Source organism: Eptesicus fuscus, chromosome 2, assembly GCF_027574615.1.
Source record: "Eptesicus fuscus isolate TK198812 chromosome 2, DD_ASM_mEF_20220401, whole genome shotgun sequence".
In the NCBI taxonomy this organism is placed as follows: Eukaryota; Metazoa; Chordata; class Mammalia; order Chiroptera; family Vespertilionidae; genus Eptesicus; species Eptesicus fuscus.
In genome coordinates this window covers 19,313,339-19,334,472 of record NC_072474.1, presented here as the reverse complement: position 1 = coordinate 19,334,472, position 21,134 = coordinate 19,313,339, and the positions used below count along the sequence as shown (strand labels likewise).

At 40.8% G+C, this 21,134-nt stretch overlaps 1 protein-coding gene across 2 annotated transcripts in view; it reads left to right on the top strand.

Moving 5' to 3' along the window:
• Nucleotides 1-19,320, top strand: part of ARMC3 (armadillo repeat containing 3) — an 89,327-nt gene extending 70,007 nt beyond the window's left edge. The window contains exons 15-19 of one of the 2 annotated variants that reach the window (XM_054722715.1): nt 509-610; nt 1,044-1,139; nt 9,185-9,385; nt 11,479-11,641; nt 19,002-19,320. In XM_054722715.1, the coding sequence (XP_054578690.1) occupies nt 509-610; nt 1,044-1,139; nt 9,185-9,385; nt 11,479-11,641; nt 19,002-19,211 (772 nt within the window). In that variant the 3' untranslated portion in view covers nt 19,212-19,320. Of the gene's footprint in view, nt 1-508; nt 611-1,022; nt 1,140-9,184; nt 9,386-11,478; nt 11,642-19,001 lie in introns of both variants that reach the window. The other variant, XM_054722714.1, reaches the window with a different exon arrangement.
• The last annotated feature ends 1,814 nt before the right edge of the window (nt 19,321-21,134 follow it).

Here is a 21,134-nt window from a genome sequence, read left to right as displayed (position 1 = left end):
CTTTCCTTTCCCCTGTATATCAGGCACCATGAAAACAAACACTGACCCATAAATTCATAGCCTGACATAGTAAAGGAACAGCCCCATGGTTTTCCCTCTGACTCCGTGTTACCAGTCAACCCCATGTGTATTCCAGCAGCCAGGGCTTCTTACTTTTCTGGTGACATGAAGTAATTGAAGAATGTATAACTAGATAGGAGCAAACCAAGCAACTCTCCAGAACTGTATGCAGGTGTCCAACATCCTTCTTTAAATGGTCACATGTATCTCTATAATACATTTTATGGGAGACATTTTATAAAAATATGTCTTATTCTAGTTCATGGAAAGCTTTATAATATTTCTTGTCTTATTTTAACCTCTCCTTTATGCTTTTAAATTAATGTCACTGTTAAGAGTCAACTCCAAATATGATTTCTAGGGAAGAAATCTGTTTTGTAGGACAAAGCCAATATTGATGAGTAAATTATTTTAATTCATCCATAATTTCAAATATGTAAAATTGTAGTTCTCCACCTCCATCTACGGAAGATAAATCCTCCGACATTGGTTATGGGCGAAGTATTTCTTCTTCCTCTTCTTTAAGAAGAGCTAGTAAAGAAAAGGCCAGGTAAGAAAATGATCTTTTATCTATACTCAAATAATTCTCCTCTTAATTTGGGAGTAAAAATATTAGATTTTGGCAACCATTCTTTGATTCTTCTTAGAGTAATATAGCTTCATAATTGTTTTTTTTAAATAGCTATGGGAAAGATCTCTGGAAAAGGAGGCAGGAAACCTGGTTTGACACTCTGTCTGCTGTGAATCCACAGTGAGGTCTTGAGCACATGAGTTAGAGTCTGTGAGCAAACCTAGTTTCTTCATCTGTAAATGAAAGAATGCCCGGTGCCCTGCTTTGTAATTGTGAAAGGAATCAAAGCATATAAAAGAAGTGAAAATACCTTATAAACTATTAAATGCCTTCAAATGTCATGTATTTTCCATATGATTGAAATTGGTTGTGGTTTTTTACATATGACAAGAAAAAATAGTTATTATTTTAGTGCTGGATTTGGATCTCCCACAGAAGATAAATCGGAACCTGCTTCTGGACGAAATACGGCTGTTAGCAAAAGTGCCGCTAAAGAAAAAGGATCAAGGTAAGAAATGTGGTACTTATTCTTCTCCTAACTGTAATCAGGTCAAGTTTTCATTACCCAAAAAGGTTGGTGAAAGGGAGGGGTGGCTTTTAAATAGGAAGCTCTTCTCGTGGCGTCAGTTTGTTGAACTCCTGAAATGTAATTAAAATTAACTTTACTTTTGTCTCTCACTGTCTCTCAGATTTACCCAGAGGGATTTCTTCTCCTGCCTCTGGGTGAGAACTCAGGTCACTTTGATTATTATTAAGTCCTACAGTCACTTTAATTCAAAAATGACAACAGAAGCAGTCTCTAGTCCGTCATTTAAAAGTCCAACCCAGGGTAGTAATCAACTGAAAAGGAACGTTTCTGTCCTGTTCCGGCGGCTGTCTCTGCAGGTGGCAGCGCACAGGCTGGAGGGCGCCCTCTTTCCCTCCCTGCTGTGTGCATCCCGCCCCGCCCGCCCCGCCCCGCCGCTCAAGGGAAACAAGACCAACTTCTTCTTTGGCTGAAACGTGCAGAATGTGGTTTTGTGTTTTTCAGGCCTGCCATACCTTACACATACTTCCTACTTGTTTACTTATTTTAAAATATATTATTTCTCTTGTGAGCACTCTCCTGGACTCTTCAAAAACCACCTGGACCTCCTGCCACACTCCATGACCCTTTAGTTTTGAGGACTTAAGCCTTCAGAACCACCGTGGAATTGAAGTGTATTTGGCACTAATCTGAACCAGCTGCTTTCTAAACTGAGACTGTCCCCCAAGATCCCTAAGGTTTAGGTTCCCCAGATCGCAGAGCTGTGTACTTCCTATTTCTGACCTCGTTTTGTGTTGTCAGTCTCTGTTGCTCATTATTCTGATCTCTGCTTCTAACCTGCAGCTATCGGTCCAGCCCTGACACTTTTGCCCTTCACCTCCCTTTTCCTCTTCATGGGGCTTCTCTGCTTCTCCTCTACTGGACTGAGAGCTCCTTGAGGACAAGAACATGTTCTGATTGAGTAATTTCTGTCTTCATCCCCACTATTTAGCACAGTGCTTAGTTGGCATCCTTGCCTGAGTTCCCTCATCAGTAAAATGGAAAAAGTAAATTCACTGACCATACACTAGGTTCCAGGAATTGTTCCAGTGTGGGGAAAATAGCAGTGAACAAAAAATTCTGTCCTCATAGAACTTAAATCCTAGTGGGGAGACAGACAACAAACAAAATAAACCACACACACACATACACACACACACTATATATATATATACAGTATATCTCTAATAAAGAGGGAATATGCTAATTGACCATCACACCCTCACAAAAGATGGCAGTCCCACAGCCTATAAGGAGGGAATATGCTAATGACTGCCACGCCCTCAAAGATGGCAGTGCCCACAGCCACAAGATGGCGATGCCCAGTGCCCTCAGCCCTGCCGGGGCAGCAGGTACGCGGCACAGCCAGTCCTGCGGCACAGCCAGTCCTGCGGCACAGCCAGGCCTGCCCCCAGGCAAGTTCGGCCACTCCGTGAGCCTGCCTCCAGAGTCCCCCAGTCCCCTCAGCCCCCCAGCTGCCCAGGGCCAGTCCGAGGCGCAGGCAAGCCTTGGATGTTGGCTGCCCAACCACCCAGAGCCGGTCCAAGGCACAGGCAAGCCTCAGATGTCAGCTACCCAGCCACCCAGGGCTAGCCCGAGGCACAGCAAGCCTCAGATGTCAGCTGCCCAGCCAACACCTGAGGCGCAGGCAAGCCTCAGATTGCAGCTGCCCAGCCGCCCAGGGCCACCTGAGGCTCAGGTAACCGAGGCTTGTGCTACTGGCAGTGGCAGCAGCAGAGGTGTGATGGGGGCATTGCCTTCCCCTGATTGCTGGGTCACCTCCCGCCCCTGAGGGCTCCCAGACTGTGAGAGGGGTCAGGTTGGGCTGAAAGACCCGCCGCTCCAGTGCATGAATTTTCACGCACCGGGCCTCTAATATATATATATATATATATATATATATATATATATATATATATACACACACACACACACACACACTAGAAGCCCATTGCACCAAGGTTCATGCAAGAATAGGCCTTCCTCCCCCTGGCTTCGCTCCGGGCTGCCTGGGAGCCTTTGCAAGTCTTCGCTCCTGGCCACCGCCCAGGAGCCTTTGCAAGTCTTCGCTCCCGGCCAGAGCACTGCTCCTGTAGTTCCCTCCGCCCCCCGCCCTCCCCCTCGTAATAGGCATCCCGCCCCACCCGGCCACTCCCCACCTGTGTGTGCAAATTAACCCACAATCTCTGTTGGGTTAATTTGCATACTCACTCCTGATTGGCTGATGGGCATTGTGGAGGTATGGTCAATTTGCATATTTCTCTTTTATTAGTGTAGATATATACTAGAGGCCTGGTGCATGAAATTCGTGCATGGGGGGGAGGCATCCCTCAGCCCAGCCTGCACCCTCTCCAATCTAGGACCCCCTCAGGGGATGGCTTACTGCTGGTTTAAGTCTGATCCCTGGATAGAGCCTAAACCGGCAGTTGGACATCCCTCTCACAATCCGGGACTGCTGGCTCCTTTCCACTCTCCTGCATGCCTGCCTGATTGCCCCTAACTACTCTGCCTGCCAGCCTGATCACCCCCTAACCGCTCCCCTGCCAGCCTGATTGATGCCTAACTGCTCCCCTGCTGACATGATCATCCCCAACTGCCCTCTCCTGCCAGCCCAATAGCCCCCAACTGCTTTCCCCTGCGGGGCTGAGGAGACTGGGGGATTCTGGCTGGATGAGGCGGGGCTGAGGGGACTGGGGGACTGAGGCTGAATGCTGCAGAGACTGGGTGAGGCAGGGCTGAGGGGACTGGGGACTCCAGCTGGATGAGGCAGGGCTGAGGGGACTGGAGGACTGAGGCTGGATTAGGTGGGCCTGAGTGGACTGGGGGACTGAGGCTGGATGAGGCAGGGCTGAGGGGACTGGGGGACTGAGGCTGGATGAGGCGGGGCTGAGGGGACTGGGGGACTGAGGCTGGATGAGGCGGGGCTGAGGGGACTGGATGCTGCCATCTTGTGGGTGTGGGTGCCGCCATCTTGTGAGGGTGTGAGGGTCAATTAGCATATTCCCTCTTTATTAGATAGGCTCCTCCTAATCTGAATAAACCATATCTTCACTTGATACAATACTCCCTTCTCATCCTGTTGGAATAGTCTGGGTGGAAATAGGACACCCAATGGACATTGAACTCCTTGAATTTATTGTTTTTTTCACTCAAATGGAATTCATTGAATGCTACTTGGTATTGTGATTATTTTTCACCTACCAAAATCTCCCTACCTAAATTAAAACTCCAAGTGGGTTGGATTCATGATTTATTTCTTCCTCCAGCCTTGTCCTATAGTTTATATATTCAACTAGTTGATGATATAAAAAAAGAGCAAGCGATTAAACTTTGAAAATATCAGTATACAATTTGGGGCCAGACAAATCTCTCTATCTACTTAACTACCTACCTACTCATCTCCTATGAAAATAGATAATATCCTCATTGTTTTGGATCCATGCAGTAAATCTCTGCTTTCTGGGGTCATTTTGGTAAAGTCTCTGCAAGAAAGGTAAAAGTTCTGCTACCTTTAATCATAAATTGATGTTCTTTCTGGGGGTTACTTTTATAGGAATTAATTTTGTAATTTCCAAGTGTTTGTTTCCATATTTATTTAGAAATGAAATTCATGTAGGTATTGAATCCCTTAATAACAAACTTGGCAGCCTTCATGGGAAAGAAGTCCAAATGAAATACTTCTATTTATAGCTGCAGGGAAGTAGTGTTCAGGAGTTCTGGTAAATTATCTATTTGTAATCCTCAGTGAGATAGCCCTCCCTGATGTGCTTAGCGCCCTGTGCTGGATAGCATCTTCTACATGCCGAATGACTCTTATTGCAGGCAGCACACTCAGTGAGAAGGACACCTCTCTGTTTTATAGGTGGCTCTGTAATCACAGGGTGGAGCTCTTCAGTCTTATAAACTTAGCCTGTAATTTCAGAAAGCAGTGAAACCTATCTACGCTCTCACCCATTCTAACTGACCTTCCTGGTGTTGGTTCCTAATTTACTATGTATGTGATTGTGTTCAGTTTATCTATCCCACCTAATAAAATAATAATATGCAAATTGACCGCACCTTCGCTATGCCCAAGCCACGCCCACCAGCCCAAGCCACACCCACCAGCCAATCAGGGTGAGTATGCAAATTACCCAACAAAGATGGCGGTTAATTTGCATACGCTGAGGGAGGGAGGAGTGAAGACTGAAGACAACTTAGAAGGAAGAGGGAGGAAAAGCGGAAAGCAAGGTGGCTGCCAGAGGGAAAGCCCGGGCGGGGCGGAGCGGGGAGGGGCGGAGCGGGGCCGGGCAGGGCAGAGCAGAGCGGGGCGGGCGGCAGTGGCGCGCAGATGCAGGCACGGAGGCCGCAACGGCGGCAGCAGTGGCAGCGCATGTGGCTGCAGCGGCCACTTGCAGGATTCTTCCTGCAAATGGGCTACTAGTTTTACATAAAAGGAAAGGGTTAAGATGATACAGCTGAGAAATATTAAATTTTGCTTAGAGATTTTAGATTACATTGTATCTTAGGTTGATATATCCAATGATTTTTTATTCAGATATCCCCAGTTTTATGGCCAGTGTGTGTTTCTGCGTGTGTGTGTGTGTGTGTGTGTGTGTGTGTGTGTGTGTGTGTTTGTAGTTCTGTACAATTTTACACATCTGTAAGTTCATGTGTCTATGACTACAATGAAGGGAATGTACATTTCTGTCACCACAAGGATCTTTCATGTCTAATTACTTCAGCACCATTTATTGAAAAGGCTATACTTCTTTCATTGCCTTTATAGCTTTGTCAAAAAAATCAGTTGAGCATATTGGTGGGTCTATTACTGGGTCCTCTGTTCTGTTGCATTAACCTGTGTGCCCAACTCTCCACCAATATCGTCCTGTCTGGATTACAGTAATTGTATAGTGAGCTTTGATATCAAGTAGAGAGTTTCTTCCCACTTTATTCTTCTTTGTCAAGATTGATTTGGCTATTCTGTGCTTTCTTGTATAAACGTTAGAATATGATATTTTTATGTCTACAAAGAAACTCTGCTTGGATTTTGATAGGAGTTACATGAAACCTAGAAATCATTTTGGGGAGAATTGACATCTTTAATATGTTGCATCTTTAAATCTATGAAGACAGTATGTTTCATCCTTTATTTAGATCTTCTTTGATTGCTTTCAACAGCATTTTTAATATTCAGCACTCAGATTCTTTACATATTTTGTCAAGTTTATACCTAAGGGTTTAACTTTCTTGGAGCAATTGTAAGTGCTCCAAAACCTTTTCACTTTTTTACATGTTTGTTGCTTTTATATAGAAACACAATTTTTGTATGTTGAGCATATATCTTGAAACCTTGCTAAACTCGCTTGTTAGTTCTAGGAATTTTTTGGGTTTTGTTTTCTTAGTAGATTCCTTGGGGTTTTCTACATAGACAATTATGCCATCTGCTTTGTCTTAAGTTTTTGATAGTTTTATTTTGGTGTGTCTGGGAGTGAAATTCTTTGGGTTTATCTTATTTACACTTACTAAAATTCTTGACTCTGTAGATTTATGTCTTTAACAAAATTGAGGAAGTCATCTCAGTCCTAATTATTTTTTTTCTGTACTTATCTTTCTCCTACTCTTCTGGGTATTTGATGACACCAATATTAGGTCTTTTTTATCTTACAACAAGTCCCTGAGACTCTGTCGGTGGTTTTTTATTTTTTTTTCCCCAATCTTTTGTTTTTTGTGTTGCTTAGATTGGTTACTTTTTATTAATCTGTCTTCAAGTTTACAGATTCATTCTTCTGTTATCTCTATTTTATTAAACCCCTTCAGAAAGTTGTATTTTTCTAAGTTTCTGTATTATATTTTCAGCTCCAAAATTCTATTTTTATATTTCCTATTTCTTTCTAAAACTTTCTAACTCTCTATTCATTTCAAGAGTATTTGTTACTAATTTTAGCATTTATATCTGTGCCATCTTGGCATTGATGTCTGTTGATTGTCTTTCCTCATATGAGTTGAGGTTTTCCTGGTTCTTTGTATGCTGAGTAATTAGATTGTAATATCATGTTATGAGTGCTGCAGTTTTTATTTATGCATCTTTTATGCATTCTAAGGAAGATATTCCTAAGTGTGTGTGTGTGTTTTAGTAGGTAATTGACCCAGTTGCTTTCAGTCTTCAAATTCCAACCAATGATCTGTGAGTTGTCATCCACAGTCAGTCCCAGGTTCAAAGATTTTGCAATTTTGTTTGGATCCGCCCTGTTTGTGTGCCAACTAGTGTCCAGTTTGGGACTTGGGCAGTGGTCTATCCCATAGTTCCATCTTCAAAACCTATGTAGCTGTTTTTGGGGTCAGAACCATGCACACACAGCTTGGGAGTAAGCCTAGGAATCCACAAACAAATGTATATGGTGGCTTTCCTGAGCTCCTTCCTCTACACAATCTCCTTTGTCTTTTCTGGTTCTTTGGGGCTTCCCTTTATATACTCTGCCCTGATACAGTTTTGCCATAACTGCATCCATATATACAGCCAAACAGCAGGAGGACTGAGTCTAAGGCAGTCTTAGGCTCTTAGGGACCCAGATAACACCACTGTCACAGGATTCCTTAGGGGCTGGAGCACAAGAGAATGAGAAAAATAAGGAAAAAACAGGGCTTTTCCCCACTCCACTGTCTCTTTCCTGTTTCTCAAACAGGCTTCTCCTTGAGCTTTCACAAAGCCTGTGCTGATTCCCACTTCCAGATTTGGGGCTATCTTTAGTTCAGCTTATAGAATAGTGGACAAAAATAAAGAGTTAGACTCACCAACAGTTCAGTGTCTTCTCTGATCTTTTTGCTACTAATTACTTTTCAGAATCTTCAAATAGTGATTGCATACATTCTGTCCAGGTTTTAGGATTGTATTCAGTGGGAGAGACAGGTTAAAGTGTGCTTACTCCATGTTACCTGGAAAAAGAACCCATGCCATTGTTTTTGTTCATCTCATTAATTAGAGAGAATCAGTAAGATGTTAATATTGGGTCAAAGAACATTTGAGAAGCTAGTTATTTAGTTAAGAAATGTTAGAAAAAGACTGAAAAATTACATAACAAAACATACTGTAGGATATTAACCATCCTATAGAACAATAAACAGTAACCTTTGAGAGTATCTTTTCCATTGGACAAAATAATTTGCATCTTTGGTAAACAAAAACCTATATAATAACTAGTAATTTCTCTAAATCTGGAAATTTTAATTAATATTATATTTTAATTAACTAGTATCTTCATTGTTTACTAAGTATATTCCATTTTTCCTAAGTACAGAACTAAGTACATTTCAATGGGTATGGGGGGAAGTGGAAGTGAGCAAAGGAGGGATAAATGGGGACAGGAAGAGACTTAGCTTTGGGCAGGGGCACATGATGCTGTGTGCAGATGATGCTTTATTGAGTTGTACACTTGAAACCTGTATGTTTTATTAACCAATAAATTTAATTAAAAAAATAACTAACTACATTTCCCCAGATAAACTTTTGTTGAGTCTTTGTCCCTACATGACAAGAATTCTATGCCATCCTTGTTTTGTTTTGCTTTTTTCTATGTTTTCAATAATTTTTCTTAAAAATTGTGATCCACATTCTTCCTTCAGAAGGTGTCAACTGAAGCAAGAGATGATATGAAATTGGCAAAGACTCCATGAGAAGGCAACCTATTTTTTTCCAATTCAATAAATATTTATTACATACTTATAATGGGCCAGGAATCTTGTTATACAATTATTCAGAAAACCAATAGATAATTTTTATAATGTGTGTGTGTGTGTGTGTGTGTGTGTGTGTGTGTTCTCTTGAAATTAATATCTCCTGCAAAGCATAGAAACTCTAAAAATCTATCATTGTCATTGAAAATTTGACAATAATATGGTATGGTCATTGAGGTATAAATACTATATTTCTGGGATGTTCTTCAGATGAACTCAGAGCAGTTTGTGCTTATTCATTTTGTGATTTTGATTGTTGTTGTTTACTCTTAAAGGAAAAGTAAAGGTAAAAAAGAAGAGGAAAAACTAAAGGAGGAGGAAGAGGTTACAGTGGTACTAAAATGGGCTGGAGAAGGAAGCCCAGATAAAGAATGGTCCCCTCCTGCTGATCCTGACTTCTGTGTTTATGTGTATGAAGTGACCAAATCAATACTTCCCATAACCAATATAAGGGAACAGATTGAGGCTCTTGCAAAGTAAGTTGTTTATATACGCATATACAATTTGTGGAAAATATGTTTTATTTTAGTGATTTGCATTTTTCAGCCAATTTTTAGACAATGACACCATAATAAAATTGAACTTTATAGTTTCCTACCTCTGACTCTGAAACAGAAATAAAATGAATTGGGGGGGAAAATTCTCAATTTCTATTTTAGATCAGATTTCTGCCAATAATCAGAAATAGTAGCTGGAAATTGCCTAAAGAAAAATACCTATGTATATGCCAACTATGTTTTACTAAAATAAATAAATGAGTATAGGCAAAAAAATTCCTGTCATTTTTTCCAGGTAAACCATGAAAAGTATCTTTCAATCTTAACCTTGAAGAAGTTATAAATAAATCAAAAGTTTGAAAATGAAACAATTCCCTGGATATATGGGATGCTCACGATTTAAAAAAATTCTTTTGTGAATTATTTGTAAACCCACAAGTTATTTTCTAATACAAATAACCAACCCCTATTTTTATGTTACATGTTTCACATTGCTCTAAAGTGGGAGCATGAGTATTCTAAAATGTGTGGGCAGGCTCAGCGCTCTGCATAAACAGTGAAGTTACCTTCTTAATTGGAGCATTTAATCTGGTTCCACTAAGACAGTGGTCGGCAAACTCATTAGTCAACAGAGTCAGATATCAACAGTACAACGATTGAAATTTCTTTTGAGAGGCACATTTTTTAAACTTAAACTTCTTCTAACACCACTTCTTCAAAATAGACTCGCCCAGGCCGTGGTATTTTGTGGAAGAGCCACACTCAAGGGGCCAAAGAGCCGCATGTGGCTCGCGAGCCGCAGTTTGCCGACCACGGCACTATGAGAACTTAACGTGGTAGCTGTAAGGGATTAGGAATCACTAGAAGCAGAGAGCCTCCCTGACTGACACCAACCAGCAGCTGAACTACTGGATTGGCAACAGCTGCGGTCTCCATGGGAGCTCGTATCTACTCCAAGTAGAAGTGAGCTGCAGTCATCAAACCTGGATGCAACAACTGCAAGAAACACAGCCACCAGCACTGGAATAGAACATTTTTGGCTGCTAAAGTTTTCCTAATGTCCTTGAGAAGGGATGACTCAAGCAGAACTCTGATTTAGCTCATCTCGACATTTGTCAAATTTCCTCATGCTTTGTTCCTATCAGAAATACTTCTCATCATTTCCCAAATAATTGCCTTGTTAACCTGAGCCCACATGAAGATAGAGACACAGAGATTTGTCCCCATGCCTTTGGTTGCTAGCTCTCATTACAGTACACGGGGCCAGGTGGGACTGCAGGTCAGACAACTAGCTTTCTCTCAACTCTTTCTCTTGGTTGTCACTGTTGTTCTTTGCTCAGTTCTACATACAAAAGGAAAATTCTTTCTTTAAAATATGCAATTCTACCTTTACTCCAAGATGTAGTAACCTTAGTCTACAGAGAATTTTTGCAGTGCATTTACGGACTTCTTCAGTGAGAGCCTAATATAAGAGAAACCCACAGGCAAAGTATACATCCATCCCATCTGCTCACCTGTTTACTAATTTTTCCTTTTTGCCTCTTCCTTTCTCCTCTAACTTTAGTGTTACATAAATACCATGTCCTTCTCTAAATTTAAAAAATAATTAAAAGAAAAAATTATAAAACTTAAAAATATTTGGGGATCTAATGGGAAAATTTCTATGTGCTCGTCTTATCTCTGAGTTTAAATTTCTTTTAAAAAGTACTATATGTTATTACAATGCCTTTGATTTTAGATTGAATCATTTGCAAATATTTTTCAAGGGTAGGATAAAATTTTAAAACTGCATTGAGACAAATTTAGTGATACTGATTTGTATCTTGTTGTAAGTATTGGGAAAATTAGCATTCATTTCTTGCCATGTGTTGAATGAAATGTTTAGAATATCTGTTTATAAATGCTACTTTGAATTAGTAAGCAGAATGTTATCCAGTTATAGTTAGTACATTTTTAAAGTAAATAACAAAATCAAAGAGAAAAAAATATATATAATTTTACATATAGTTACACTCAAATTGTCTAAAGTGAGATTCAACTTGATTGATTTGATCTCAATGCACTTAACACAGGTATGTGGCAGAAAAAATGGGCGGTAAAATTTCAAAAGATAAACTACAGGATTTCAGCTGGGAACTTCATATAAGTGAACTAAAATTTCAACTTAAATCCAATGTTGTTCCAATTGGACAGATCAAAAAAGGAATCTTCTACCATCGAGCTTTGCTTTTCAAGGTATTTAAGATGTTTGTCTCATTTGCCATGAGGTAAAAATGTTTTCTCTTTATCATATTGGAGTGAGCAAGCTGCTAATATTTAACTGGATAATATTAATCCCATCATTTAGATTTACTTATATTTGAGATATATATGTATGTGTATATACATATACACAGGTATATACACTGAGTGGCCAGATTATTATGACCACCTGATGTTTGTAGGCAAATTAGCCGTACACTGCATTGTGTGGGATATGGAAGCTGAAGGCCTGTTCGAACACCTTTGCTGTCTGCAGTTACCAAGATAAAACGTCTCCAATTTGCACAGGAACACAAGGATTGGACAGTCGAGCATTGGAAAAAAGTCATGTGGTCCGATGAATCACGTTTCCAGTTGCATCATGCAGATGGCAGAGGAGAATTTCGCGGAAACAGCATGAAAGCATGCACCCCACATGCATGAGTACAACCCTTCAAGCTGGTGGGGGCAATGTTATGGTTTGGGGCATGTTTTCTTGGCATGATTTGGGCCCTTTAATTCGTGTGGAACAACGTCTGAATAGCACAACATACCTAAGCATCGTTGCTGATCAAGTTCATCCTATCATGTTGATGGTGTATCCCAATGGAGATGGCTTCTTCCAACAAGACAATGCGCCATGCCACGGTGATTATATCGTGCAGGAGTGGTTTCAAGAACATGAGGGAGACTTTACCTTGCCTAGGTGGCCCCCACAATTACCAGATCTCAATCCAATTGAGCATTTGTGGGACGAAGTTAAGAGCCATCAGGCAGCTGGTTCCACAACCATCAAATCTCACAGAACCAGACAGTGCTATTCATCAGGCATGGTGACAGATTCCTCGCATCACCTTTCAACATCTCGTGGAGTCAGTGCCAAGAAGAATCGCCCCAGTATTGAAGGCAAAAGGTGGCCCAACGAAGTACTGATGGGGTGGTCATAATAATCTGGCCACTCCGTGTATATAGTCACAGACTATTGACAGCATATTCATTCAACATTTATCATGTACCAACTGTGGGCCAAGGCCTCTTCTAGGGTTTGGGAATATAGAGATTCCAAAGTGACAGTTCCGTACAAGGTATACCAAAGCCAGACTTGTGGATTTTAAGGTGATGTCAGGGAAAATTTCAGGAGAGAAAATGATATAGTGGAGGTGAAATAGGATTTTAGCAGGTAAGGAAGGAAGACAAGAGTATTTTAAACAAAGCAAACATTTTCTACAAAATAGCAGGTATGAGTCAATGGGCCATTTGGGAGATGTAGAATAGTTTGGATGAAGAAAGAGGAAGGGTTGGATGAGGCTAAAGGACCAGATCATAAAGCATCATGTGATTAGCCACTGAAAATTGTTAAGGGGAATTGAATGGGTAACATGATTTGCAAAGACTATTCTGGTAACAGAATGGGGAATGGATTAGAGCAGGAGCAAGACTGGAGACAGGAAAACCAGTTGGAAGGTTACTGGAGCAGAAGTGTGGGTGACCTATACTGAAGCCATAGTTGAGGATGTGAAAGGGTGATTTAAGAGGTAAATCTGAAAGGAGTTGGTGACTGCCTAGGTGTGGTGTGAGAGATTATAGGAGAAGAGCACAATGATTTCTAGGTTCTAGGCAAGGCATCTGCTGATGAAGGCATTATTGGCTGAAGTGAGAAAAAAAGGATCAGGGTTAAGAAAAGGAATGATCTTTGTTTTTCTCCATTGTATCCAGTGTCTGTAGTATATTAGGAGCTAAGAAAATGGTTTCTAAACCACAGACTGAATGTATAAAGTCTTATCCTCTCCCAAATACTTGTAAATCTCATTGCATCTACGTGTACACTGAGTGGCCAGATTATTATGATCTCTGAACGTATAATAATGTGGCCACTCAGTGTATATCCTATATAATAAAAGGCTAATATGCAAATTTTCCCCTCGACCAGGAGTTTGACCAGCAGGCAGGCAGGCCAACCGCCCATGTCCCCTCCCCCTGGCCAGGCTGGCTGGACCCCACCCATGCATGAATTCATGCACCTCTAATATATATTAGAGGCCCGGTGCATGAATTCGTGCATGTATATACTGAGTGGCCAGATTATTATGTGTCCAGAGATCGTAATAATCTGGCCACTCAGTGTATCTTGCCTCCAGCTCCTAGATAATTCTATTTACAATCCAGATGTCAGTCTTTCCTAATTCCTTGGATTTCTTGCTCTCTTAATTCTTCTCTCCTGTTTTTAATCTCTTTCTCTCTTAGCTATTTCTCCTTTAAAGTCTAAAATTAAATCTACAATATTTTAAGAGTAAGTATCTTTTCTTTTCTCATAACATCCACAGCCACTACAATGGCTCCTATTCTCAAGACCATCACCATTTTGAGCTATGTGCCAGGCACTTGATAAATATAATTGTGAAGAGTCTCAAAAATGCCAGAGTGAAATGACTTCTTGTTTTAGAGATAAGAAAACAGATATTTATAGGAGAAATTGGCGTAAGGTCAACCAGAGGTACAACTGGAATTTGAGCCCCTGCCTATCTGAAATAAAACCTATCAGAATACTTCTATCCATACAGTTCTCATTGCTGGTCAAAATTCTGAGTCATCTCAACTCCTTGTTCTTCCAATGGGACACCTCTCATTTTTCTTCCTAACTCACTGTAGTCTGGCTTTTGCTCCCTCTCAGTAAGGTTTATAGTGACCTATTGTCTATCTTACTTGATATGTTGAAGAATTTGTCATTGATCATTCTTTTTTCTTTGACATCATTCTCTTTAGTAATGTGCCCTCTTTTACTACGTCATCCCAATCACCTTTGGAGACCTCTTTTCCTCCATCCCTCTCTTAAATTGTGGGGTCCTGCAGGGTCCTCATCAGGCTCTTCCCTTTTCTCCCTTTATGTACTTCACAGCGTGAGGACATCCCCTCATGTGGCCTTAAATACACCTAAAGTTTCCAGACCCTTTCCTCTATTCCACAAATCTCTCCTGATTCCAGACCCACGTATGTCTTTACCCTTGAGCTGGATACACTTAAGTATCTCATAGGCACTGTATTAGTCTGCCTGGGCTTCTGTAACAAAACACCATAGATAGGCTGCCTTAAACAACAAACATTCATTTCTCATAGTCCTGTAGGCAGAACTCCATGATCAAGGTGCCAGGAGATTCAATGTCTGGTAAGGGCCCACTTCCTGGTTTGCATCCAGTTTTCTTAATGTATAATCATTTGGCAGAGAGAGTGAGTGCGAGAGGTCTGGTCTCTTCCTCCTCTTATAAGCGCACTCATCCATCCCATCATGGGAACTGCACCCTCATGACCTCATCGAAACCTAATTACCTGCTAAATGCTCCGTCTCCAAATACCTTCACATGGGGGTTATGGCTTCAATATATAAATTTGGGGGGAGAGGGAGACAAATATTCAGTTATAACATTATGCCAAACTGAATTCTTTATCCTCACACCTCAACTGAGTCTTGCAATCAATTACCCAGGTCTTGGCCACTGCTGAAATACTGAACACTAATTTAACTCACTGACGAAATCTCTTATCCTTCCACCCATCCTAAATCTTTCACTCCTCTTATGTATATTTTTTGTCTCTTCCATTTCCTTCCAGTCGTTTGGCTCTTTTTTGTTTTGCCTCTTTGGAAGCCTAGATGAATTGTCCACAGACTTATAATTTGCTCACTAATTTCCCTCATTTTTTTAATACCCATCCTTCCACCCCTCTGCCTGGCCAGACCACCAATCTGATTGCCTGTCCTTTCCATTAATGACACTCGGGCTTCGGAACATAACAGTGGGGAGTGCCACAGCTGATCCAGGTGTCCACCATGTGTGACATGTGGGTAGCCACCCTTTTCTAGCTCCTCGTCACAGGCTTCCATTTTCCTCAGCAACCGTGCACCACATCTGACCTCTCTAAGCCACGGGTGGGGAACCTTTTTTCTGCCTAGGGCCATTTGGATATTTATAACATCATTCCTGGGCCATACAAAATTATCAACTTAGAAATTAGCCTGCTATATTTGTCAAACATTTAATTAACTCACCCCTGTGCCTTAGCAGAGCCAGACCAAATGATTTCTTGGGCCTTATATGGCCTGTGGGCCTGACATTCCCCAGTCCTGCTAAACCTTCGCATCTCTCTTTCTTCCTATAAGCAGATGACCTTGTCTCTCACTTCACAAACGAAATAAAGACATTCAGATTCATCTCAGCTGAAAGCAATATTATTCTGAGGTTAAGAACTCAGACTCTTTTTTTTTAAATTAATTTCTTTATTGATTAAGGTGTCACATATTTGTCCTCATCCCCCATTCCCATCCCACACCCCTCCCCACGCATGCCCCCACCCCCCGGTTGTCCTTAACCACTGGTTAGGCTCATATGCATGCACACAAGTCCTTTGGTAGATCTCTCCCCTTTACCCCCACCCTCCCCAACCCTCCCTCTGAGGCCCGACAGTCTGATCCATGCCTCCTTGTTTCTGGGTCTGTTCTGTTTCATCAGTCTATGTTGTTCATTATTTCCCCTAGATGAGTGAGATCATGTGCTATTAGAAATACACTTATAAGAACCGAAAATGAGACCAGCAATAATGGTTATGCTGACAGGCAAATGAATCAGTCTGTAGTGAGTTTCTTTCTGGGCCAACAGTTCTTTTGAGACCCAATTTCAATGTTAAACAGTTCCTTATGTGTACATGTCAGCAATGACATTTCAGTTCTGGATGGTGGACAAATGGTGGTAATGCAGGTCCAACTCTCTCTGGTTTGGTCCTGGGCAACCTGCAGTGACGCACAGCTGCTAACTGCTAGTATGGCAAGGCGTCGTCAGCGTCCTCCATCTCTGGACTGCTTCTCTTCTGTCTTCATGGCTGGAGTAGTCCTGTCGATTCCTCTCTGTTGCTGGAATCCACATGGTCTCGGAAGAACTCAGACTCTTGAGACAGATTCCCTGGCTCACACATTAGGCCCACTTACTGTGACCTTGGGAAAATTATCTGACCTCAGTTTTTGTTTTGTTTTTTTTTTTATTGTTTAATGTATTACAAATAGTAGTATATATGTCTCCTTTTACCCCATTGACCTCCTCCCACCCGCCTTCCTCAGCTCCCCCCCCCGCAACGCACATACCCTCACCCCCGCTAAGGGTCTGTGTCCATTGGTTATACTTATATGCATGCATACAAGTCCTTTGGTTGATCTCTTATCTCCCTCCCCAACCTTCCTCTGCCTTCCCGCTGAAGTTTGACAGTCTGTTCAATGCTTCTTTGTCTCTGTATCTATTTTTGTTTATCAGTTTATGACCTCAGTTTTATTCTCTATAAAGAAGAAAATACAAAGTATCTATTTCACAGATTTTTTTGTTTTTTGTTTTTTATTATTTAAAGTGCTTTGACATGGAATAAGAAATCAGTAAAAGTTATTTTGGAAAAGATAATTAATTATATGTTTATTTTTATCTCTCTACCCCACAAGACTATGAGTGTAAAATGATTCTAGTACTAATTCCAACATGGGAGGGACGGTGTTCCACACATCGAAGCAATTCTCCGACCACAGCTAGGTGTCCTACATTCATATTAATTCTGACACTCTGTACCTGGAGACAGCGTCAGACCCCACAGGATAAAGGTTCAGTCCTACAAGACTGCTGCCTCCCCCACTTCGAAGCTTCCAACAACCCCATCCTCGGGTTTGATTAATTTGCAAGAGCTGCTCACAGAACTCAGGGAAACATTTTACTTACTAGATTACCATTTTATCATAAAAGGATGTAGCTTAGGAATAGCCAGATGGAGAGAAGAGTAGAGGTTAACATAAGGGAGAAGGGTGTGGAGCTTTCACCCCAAATCTCTACCTGTTCCTCAGCCCAGAAGCTCTCCGAACCCTGTCCTTTCGGGTTTTTGTGGAGGCTTCATTACATAGGTATGATCAATTAAATCATTGCCATTGATTGATTCCACTTCCAGCCCCTCTTCTCTCCTCAGAGGTAGTGGGAGGGAGTAGGACCTAAAATTCCAAACATCTAATCAAGTGGTTGATTCTCCAGGCAATCTGCCCCCATCCTCAGGTGTGTCCAAGTCACCTCATTATCATAACAAAAGGCACCTTTTTGGTTCTCATTACTTAGGAAATTCCCAGGGTTTTAGGAGCTCTGTGCCACAAACCCTGATGAAGACCAAAATATATCACAGTATCACAGAGTGCTATACATTCAGATAAATTACATTAATAAATGAACATAGAGATTATTGAAACAACACAATTCCTGCCCTGTAGTACTAGGAACATCTCCTGAGTACGCACTGTGTGCCAGCATTCACAGCTCTAAGCACTTGACATGTATTAATTCACTTCATTTGTGTAACCACCCGATGCGGAGTGTTTAGAGTCTAAACTTTAGACCAGGCGTCCTCAAACTACGGCCCGCGGGCCACATGCGGGTGTTTTTGCCGTTTTGTTTTTTTACTTCAAAATAAGATATGTGCAGTGTGCATAGGAATTTGTTCATAGTGTTTTTTTTTAAACTATAGTCCGGCCCTCCAGCGGTCTGAGGGACAGTGAACTGGCCCCCCGTTTAAAAAGTTTGAGGACCCCTGATCTAGACCATTGTTATCCTCGTTTTACAGAGGAAATGGAAGCACACAGAGGCCGAGCCATTTGCTCGAGGTGACAACTAGAAAGTGGCTGAGCTGAAATTCAAACCCAGGCAATCTGAGCCTATCCACTATCCTGTGGCTAAGAAGTTTCTAGATTATTTCAAGGCTACTTTTTAAAATAACCTCAACGTCCAGACAAATAGAAGAAACAACTCCCCCAAAACAGGAGCAAACCCCGAGGAGGTGGCAGCAGGCAGCCCAAGGAGGACGGATCACTCCTTCGTTCCCTCCTGCCCCACAGCATCTGTCCACGTGCCTCACAGAAGAGATTGGCTAGAAACAGGTCCCCACCCATTTGGTCCCTCCTTCAGTCCCACTGTGCTTCACACTCAGAGAGCAGCCTAGGAGCCTGGAAAGATTGATAGAGGCACTAGTGCTGAAAGCCCGTGGAATAGCTTTTCTCCAATGGCATTATCAATCTTGTCCTGATACAATGCCGTGTAGCTGCCTGAAAAATGTCACTTCCCAGCAGGACCTACACAGAGATTTTAAATCTACAGGATCTTGAGGAACAAGGGAACATATCACATTTTCTTGGCTCCTATCACATTATTCCACATTTTTCAGCCTCCTTTCTAAGCACTTCTTTGCAAGAGTTGTATATTTCACCTTCAACCAAGGTGGGTCTTACAACTGAGGATTTTTTCCACCCCGTCGCCCTCCTCACTCTTGGTTGATCTTGTGTTTTCTCCCACAGGCTCTGGCTGATAAAATTGGCATCGGCTGCTCTCTGGTTCGAGGGGAGTACGGCAGAGCTTGGAATGAAGTGAAGCTGATGAATGAATCTCAAAAGGGAGTGATTGGAGGTCTCCCTCCTCCTGAAGTATACATCGTTGACCTCATATTCCATCCAGGAGGACTGATGAAGCTGAAAAGTAAAGAAGCAGATCGTTACAGATTTCTCTAAAGTAGCAAATAAACACAGAAGTGGCTCAAACAAGATATTTATCCTATACACTTTCTATGAAATTCCCCCATTAATTTTATTTCTTTAAATAAAAGTATTGGAAAGCTTCTCTCTGTGTCAGAATGAGGGTACTTGCGTTGACATGGTTGTGCTTCTGACTTCAGGCTTTTGGCAAAGTGTAGTCTGATTAGATCACCTTATGCTTGTGAAAAGTCCCTCGTGAAAAGCTTATTATTGTCAAAATTAACCCAGCCCACTGTTTCCCAAGGAGTATCCCTGCCCTTTGGGATTCTTGTGTAAAACACTCAGCTGTTGCTTGCAGGCAATTCTGTGGCCTCATCACTGTCATTCTTCGTGCCCAGAAGGCCTCAGGAACACTTGGGTAAGCAAATTTGATGTTTTTTTTTTTTTTTTTTTTTTTAATGTCTTCCTTCGGTCTCCTTTCTCACTTGCTTAAAGTAAGATTATTTAGAGTTTGACTATTTATAGATCTATTCTAGTATTACAAATTACTTTCTAAAATGACTTTGTTCACATTTTTTGAAACTTATTAAGAGCACTGTTTAATATACTTCACTGAAATATAAATATTTCTAAAAACTATTTCCATAAATTGTATTTGTCCTATCTATGTTGACTTGGAAATATACCTTCAGTTAAAAAAACATTCTGTTTTGCTTTTACACATTTTAATGCTGGGTGACAAAAATATTATTTTAAATTTATATAACTTAAAAATTCTTCTTTTCTGTGAAAGTTTAAAATATGGAAATATAATAAATCTTTGCTGAGTTGTGTTTTCAGTATTAAGCACAAAATGAAGCAAACACACTTTTCTAAATGGTAAGAGAGATAAAAATAAGTAATATGATGAATCTCATGAAGTATTTATTTCCTGGTCAGGCTTTAAGACTACAGTTTTCCTGTGTAATCATTTTACTAGAAGGTTTTTAAAAGTGAATTTGATTTTAGAAATTAAGGCCAAGATTATTCTATGTGAACCAATCTATAAATTCAAAGAATGTATAATTCTTTATTTCAAAACAAAGTTCTGTATGTCCAATAGTGTGGTCATTATATTTATCATGCAATTTCATGAACTAGAGCATGGATCCAAGGATACATACTTGTCTAAGCATTTTCAAATCTGTTTTGATCCAGAAAGAATTTAAAGTGGATTACAAAGGTATAAAATATGGAACAAAAGAAAAAAAAAACAGGCATAAGAGAGTAAAGAAAGCTCAACAAGGCCAGGAATAGGGTTAGAATTCAAATGCATCCATGTAACGCTTATGCATTTGTTGGAGGTGAGTGAAAATTTAACTCTATGCTCTCTAGCAGCCAATGCAGAAGGAAATGCTATAAGTTACATGATTTATAATCAGGGCCACTAGATGAAAGCACAAAGCAGTTTCTCAGGAGGAGCAAAGACCAGGGAATTCCTCTTTGGAGCTTCATACAGATAACAAATGTAATACAGAAAATACCATCTTTGAAAAGCAACCTCCTAGTTAGTTCTGGGAACAGTTTTCATAGAGCAGTGGCCTAAGATCACAATGGGACGAGGGAGGCTCCCTGCAGAGCCACTGTGACACAGTCCAGGTGGACACATTTCTCAGTCTGCACAGGCAGAGACATTGCTTCTCCATTTTGAGACATTATGTATACTGTCTGCCTTAACTAGGTTCTAGGTAATTATTGAACAGGAATGAGTTTAAATTATATTCTCAAGTCTCTAAAGTTTATTCTGTTTTACCAGTTAAGTATACAGCAATAAAATGTATTATTAATTTATTATTAATAATAATACAATCTAGTATAAAAAGAAAACATTCATAATAGCAATAAAAATTATAAAATACCTAAAAATAGATTTAACAAAAAATACATAAGAAAAAACGTAAAATTTTAAAGAGATCTGAC